General features: G+C 36.4%; 1 protein-coding gene across 6 annotated transcripts in view; it reads left to right on the top strand.

The window, feature by feature from the left end:
- The first annotated feature begins 2,333 nt into the window (after positions 1 to 2,333).
- LOC108228855 (zinc finger protein 391-like) overlaps positions 2,334 to 5,445 on the top strand; it is a 15,542-nt gene continuing 12,430 nt past the window's right edge. For 2 of the 6 annotated variants that reach the window (XM_037978322.1, XM_037978317.1), the window contains exons 1-3: positions 2,334 to 2,719; positions 3,524 to 3,645; positions 4,116 to 4,391. In XM_037978322.1, coding sequence (XP_037834250.1) covers positions 2,649 to 2,719; positions 3,524 to 3,645; positions 4,116 to 4,391 — 469 coding nt within the window. In that variant the 5' untranslated portion in view covers positions 2,334 to 2,648. Of the gene's footprint in view, positions 2,720 to 3,521; positions 3,646 to 4,102; positions 4,392 to 5,445 lie in introns of those variants that run through there. The other 4 variants (XM_037978318.1, XM_037978319.1, XM_037978321.1 and 1 more) reach the window with 4 other exon arrangements.

The raw sequence follows: 5,445 nt of genomic DNA, 5'->3' as shown, positions 1-5,445 counted from the left end.
GTATGTGTGTATATATATATATATATATATATATATATATATATATATATATATATATATATATATATATATATATATATTCTATCTTTATATATATATATATATATATATCATTAAAACATGCAAGGGCAAATGTTTGTTCATTATAAGTTTACATTGCCACAATAACACAGGCCAAACAACATAATCTATAAATTTACACAAAGAAAAGTAAAAGTAATAATATGTATTAATAATCTTGTATAAAACAATCAAGCAAAAAAATAAATCTGGTAAAATTAACAGAAAAGACAGACATGTATACTCAGACATGCCCGATAAGAACGATATAACAGGCAAATTAATGGGAGTTGATAAAAAATAAACACATTTCAACTGTACTTAATTTTTTGAGCGCTAGATGTCCTACTTCAGCACCATGCCTCAAGTAATAAACTGCTTTTTTATCAAGTGTCAAAGTTTTTGACTTGACTGCAGATGATGAATCTCAGGTGTGATTACTGAAACCAGATAACAGCAGTATCTGCTGAGCACCTTTAGATCTGCAGTTGCCTGCTCCAGCTCTCTGCCTGTAAAATAAGGAAGAAAAAGGAAAAGAGGGACAGGGACCTCAGGCATCCTGGATTCCTGACAGAATCAGCAGCTGTCTGAATGTCAAAGTGGTAGTCCAGTTATTTTGACAAGGCTGAACGATCAGTTACATTTATGGTTCTCATAACAGCTGGAGTCTCACTGCAGCTTCTATTGCAAAGTGGAAAATGTAGGCCTGTGAGTGGATTCAAGTTTTCTAGCATATGTTTCATGTTTGCTGAAAACAATGTGAGTTAAGTTTAAAAATAATTCTGGAAATGATTGAAAAGATTTTACTTTCAAATTAGAACTCATGAGCTATATCTGTTAGATTAGAAGATATACAGTAATTAAAATATATACCTGAATGATTATTTTATTGTGGTTAAATTTGAAAATGAAAACACCAACATTTGATCGGCGTCTAAATGCAGTGGGCTGAGAATTTGACAATCTGTTTAAAATCTTGTTCACACTCATTATCATACACATGTATCGTGCAGCGTATTAAACTCACTCTCCAAGTTCTGAACAGAGGCAGAGAGGTCAATTTCTGACCATTAAAAACCTGTTGCAGGTACATTAGTAGTTAGGTTGCATCACCTGATTGTTACAGGACAGCAGGCCTTCTATCCCTCCACTTTAAACAACAAAATAGCAAACAATGACAAACATTTTAACCAAACTTTGTAGTCCTAACATCTTTCACATTATTTAATTAATTTATTTTGTTTAATTAACTTTTTTTTAAATGTTTCCTACTCTTGGTCACAGCAGTTATCACAGGTGTGCTGACTGATCATTTAACTGTTGGTGCACCAAATTTAATATTAGTTAAAAAGTTATGGTTAATCATATTTCTTGTTTATTATTGAGATTATAACTGAAGTTTTTCATGTCTGTTGGTAATAAACCACATCAAATATTAACTATGAATTCTAATACTTTCTTGGGACCTTAATCCATAATTTAAAAAATATTATTGTTGCTCAATTAGCTCATGGTTGGTGTGGTCCTTAGGAGAAAGCCCAGCTGTGGTAGGCCTCCTTTATTTTTCTGCATGAAATGTAGCAATGGTTTGTAGAACTGTTTCCATTTTTATTTTTTGTGGGAAAAAGGTGTATTGGGTTTGAATTGGATTTATGATTTGGACTTGTTTTTTCTTAGTGCCCTGAGATGACTTTTGTTCTGAATTAGTGCTATAGAAAAAAGTGACCTGAACAGTAAAACCACTAAAACATAGATGTTATTTGTGAGGTCTAATGTGTTGATAACATTGTGACTTTCGTTTTTTTTTAAAGCATTCTAAAAAGCAGACCATGAAACTGATGTTTTTATGTTTTTTTTTTGTTGTTGAATCAAAAAACGACTGTAATTTGTAATATTATTAATAATATTATGGCCAAATTCACATCTAAAGGGAACATTTACCCTTCAATCCTCTCTGTTCATATCTAGTGTGTGTATGTAAATGACACAAAACGCTGTGAAGTGCAACATTTATTTAAGTTGATGGAAGTGAGAACTTATTTTCTCTCCATTATGAAGCAAAACGCAGCTGCCTTCGTTTTTAACTTTATAGGATTATTAGCCTAGTAATAGCAGAATGCTCATGTTAGCTGCACCACATAAATAAAAAAGGGAAAATAATCCAATGTCTTTTAATTTCTACACATACACACACGTATATACACACACACAAGTCATTGTGTTTATCTCTATGGCAGCGGCTACCGGAAGTTCAGGCTGTAACATCCGGGGGAGGTAAATAAGGCGGTGCTAAATGTCTGTGATGCTAATAACATTAGCGTTAGCTTGATGTGCTTTCTCTGGTGATCATTTGAGAAGCTTTTTTGAGTTTTTCAGCCCGCGACGGCAGCCATATTAGACGTTCGGGACCATTTGTGTCGTGTCGGAGTCGGATGTGGAGAAAAAGGAGCGAACAGAGAGCAAAATATATGTATAGAGAGAGCACTGGTCACGCGATTGTGTGACGCAATGGACAACCGCCGCCATTATCTAAACGGGAATCTGTCGTCTTGTTGAGAATCGGGTCTTAAAACTGCTTCAGTAGCAGCATGCCAGAGTCGTGTGCATGTTACAACTGCACTAATAAACGCAAAAAAGCCTCTGGAATATCCTTCCATAGGTATGTAACACTACAATATATAATTTTACGAGAATTTAGTCTATTTATCAAGAAAAAACTACATTCAAAACGTACTGACACATAGTAAATCTACTATGTTCACACTGAAACTTTCTGACTTTGCTTTTTATCCAAGAAATGTATAAAGTGGCCGTCTTAATCACCAAATGTATGTGATTAACTACTGTTGCATGTCTAAGCAAGAATATGCACTGCTGTAATACTCTAAAAGCTGATAAAATGCCCAGTGTAGCCACAATGTCATCACATTTGACAACAAATGATTGTATACATGTAGTGTGGATCAAAGTTTCTGTTTCTGTACGTATTGAACCTAGGTTTTAATTTTGACTTTTAAATAAGAAAGTATGTTCATAACAGATTCTGAAAGACCCTTACTCAAATATCTCAGAAAAGTTACTGATACAATGTTCATAATTATTATTATACAAATACTGTATGAATCACAGCACACACGGAAGCTGTGTACTGTAGTTATTATAAATGTCCACTATACATAGTGTATACTATAGCAATTTTTAAAAACCATGTATTATATAATCATATATTCACAAATCACACACAGTTTTAAATATTCTGCTATTAGTTGAGAATAATCTAGTCCCAGTTTGAAGTTTGTAGGTGTTGTAGTTTTTTAACTAGAGTAGATTAAAGATGCTGAAGGTAGTGAAAAATTAGGTGTAATTGCCCTTTAGCCATTTTCCAAATTGGAAGCTGCAATCGGAAGCCAACTTCTGCTTTGTGGCCCCTACTGAGTAATACAATTTGTAAATGTATCCACAGATTCCCAGATAATGCAGATGTTCGTCAGCAATGGTTAAGAAATATCAGCCGAGAGGGATTTACACCAACAAAACATCACAGGGTATGCAGTGAACACTTCGTTGCAGAACATTATATCAGAGGTAAATATAGGCTTGTGCAATTTCTGATAATTTGTCGGTAAAACTAATACCAGTATATTAAGTCAAATTAAGACAAACTCTATGGTTTAAGAAAAAATGACAGATAATTAAGAAAATAAAGAAAGAAAATCTAGGTATGTAAGATGCACTTCAGATTGCTTGACTAAAATACCATTATTACAAAGACTATATGTCTAGAGCAGTGGTGTCCAATCCTGGTCCTGGAGGGCCACTATCCTGCATGTTTTAGATGTTTCTCTGCTTTGAAACACCTGATTCAAATGACTGAGTGATTACCAGGCTTCTACAGAACTCAAAGAACTGCTGAAGAGCAGGGAAACATCTAAAACATGCAGGATAGTGACCCTCCAGGACCAGGATTGGACACCACTGGTCTAGAGTATAAACGTAAGCTCATTCCAACTCATTCCTGTCTATAGTACTAAGATTATAACAGCATTTATTTTCAGGAGTTCATCCACGTGATGCAAAAGGTGATGACATCAGAAAGTTTGAGTTAAAGGTCCTGGCGGTGCCAACCAGCTTCCCAGGCCATCCTCCACACAGACAAGTCGCACGTTCCAGAAGCAGAGCATCATCTCGAAAACGCTACCTTTCATCCCCTGACACCAGCCCAGTACCCCCCAAGAAAAGGACTTCAAGTATGGAGACAGTGGAGCATTCCTACTCCAGAACTGCTGCAATGGAAGAGCAAAGCAGAGAAATGTCTGATTTCTCCTCCACAGGTGCGTCCTCTCTCTTTGTCTTCATGGCTCTTTAAGCATTTGGGACAGAGTTAAGAGGTTTGAACTCACCTTCCTTCCATATTTAGCACACACCTTTCTGTCAGTCACAGGGGGAGCAGCTATATCAACATGAGACTTTATGGAAATCCAGCAAGGCCATGTAAAAACCTTTCTCTAATGCAGAATTTTGGTGTTTCACAAAACCTTAATTTTAATAATTTCTGATAGAAAAGATCTTCTTAACTTCAGTGTAGTGATGGAGAAACTGAAGCTTTCTGAATTAATACACATCTGTGTTCAAATGGTTCAGTGTTGAAGCATTTAATAGTTAAGTATGGCACCATATGCTGGCCAACCTTTAACATTCAGTAAAGGGCAAGATGTCCTGAAACAGTAAGGCTCTGTTATGTAGAACAAAGCTTCTATGTGCATCTTGGCAACTTTCATTTAAAGAAGTTATTACTAATTACTTGTATAACAATGTTAATAACCAGTAATAGAGAGAGCACAAGACGATGTATCTCTTGTGCCGGTCCCAGGCTTGGGTAAATGGTGAGGGTTGTGTCAGGAAGGTCATCCAGCATAAAACACTTTTGCCAAAACAAACATGCGAGTCCATCCAAGTGATACCATACCGGATTGGCTGAGGCCTGGGTTAGCAACGACAGCCACTGGTGTTGTTGACAAACAGGGTGCGGACAGAAATCGTGCTACTTTAGTTGAAGACCACAAGAAGGGAAATGTGCCAGAAGACAGCGGGAGAAGAGTAAGGTCAGGAGTGTAGGACTGAGGGTAGCAACTTTAAACATAGGGACAATGACAAACTATTTCACCGTGGTGTGGATAGGAAGAGAAATGGAGTAGGAGTAGTCCTGAAGGAGGAGTTAACAAGGAATGTAGTTGAGGTGGAAAGAGTGTCAGATAGGGTGATGTGTCTGAAGGTAGAAGTAGAAGGTCTGGTGTTTAATGTTGTCAGTGGTTATGCTCCACAGGTTGGATGTGATGTAGACAGCGGTGGAAATTAAAAATTTTGTCCACCAGCCATAGTGGCTGG

The sequence above is a fragment of the Kryptolebias marmoratus genome, linkage group LG11, assembly GCF_001649575.2.
Source record: "Kryptolebias marmoratus isolate JLee-2015 linkage group LG11, ASM164957v2, whole genome shotgun sequence".
NCBI lineage: Eukaryota > Metazoa > Chordata > Actinopteri > Cyprinodontiformes > Rivulidae > Kryptolebias > Kryptolebias marmoratus.
Note: the sequence above shows the minus strand (reverse complement) of the source record. Positions and strands in the feature narration are given on the sequence as shown.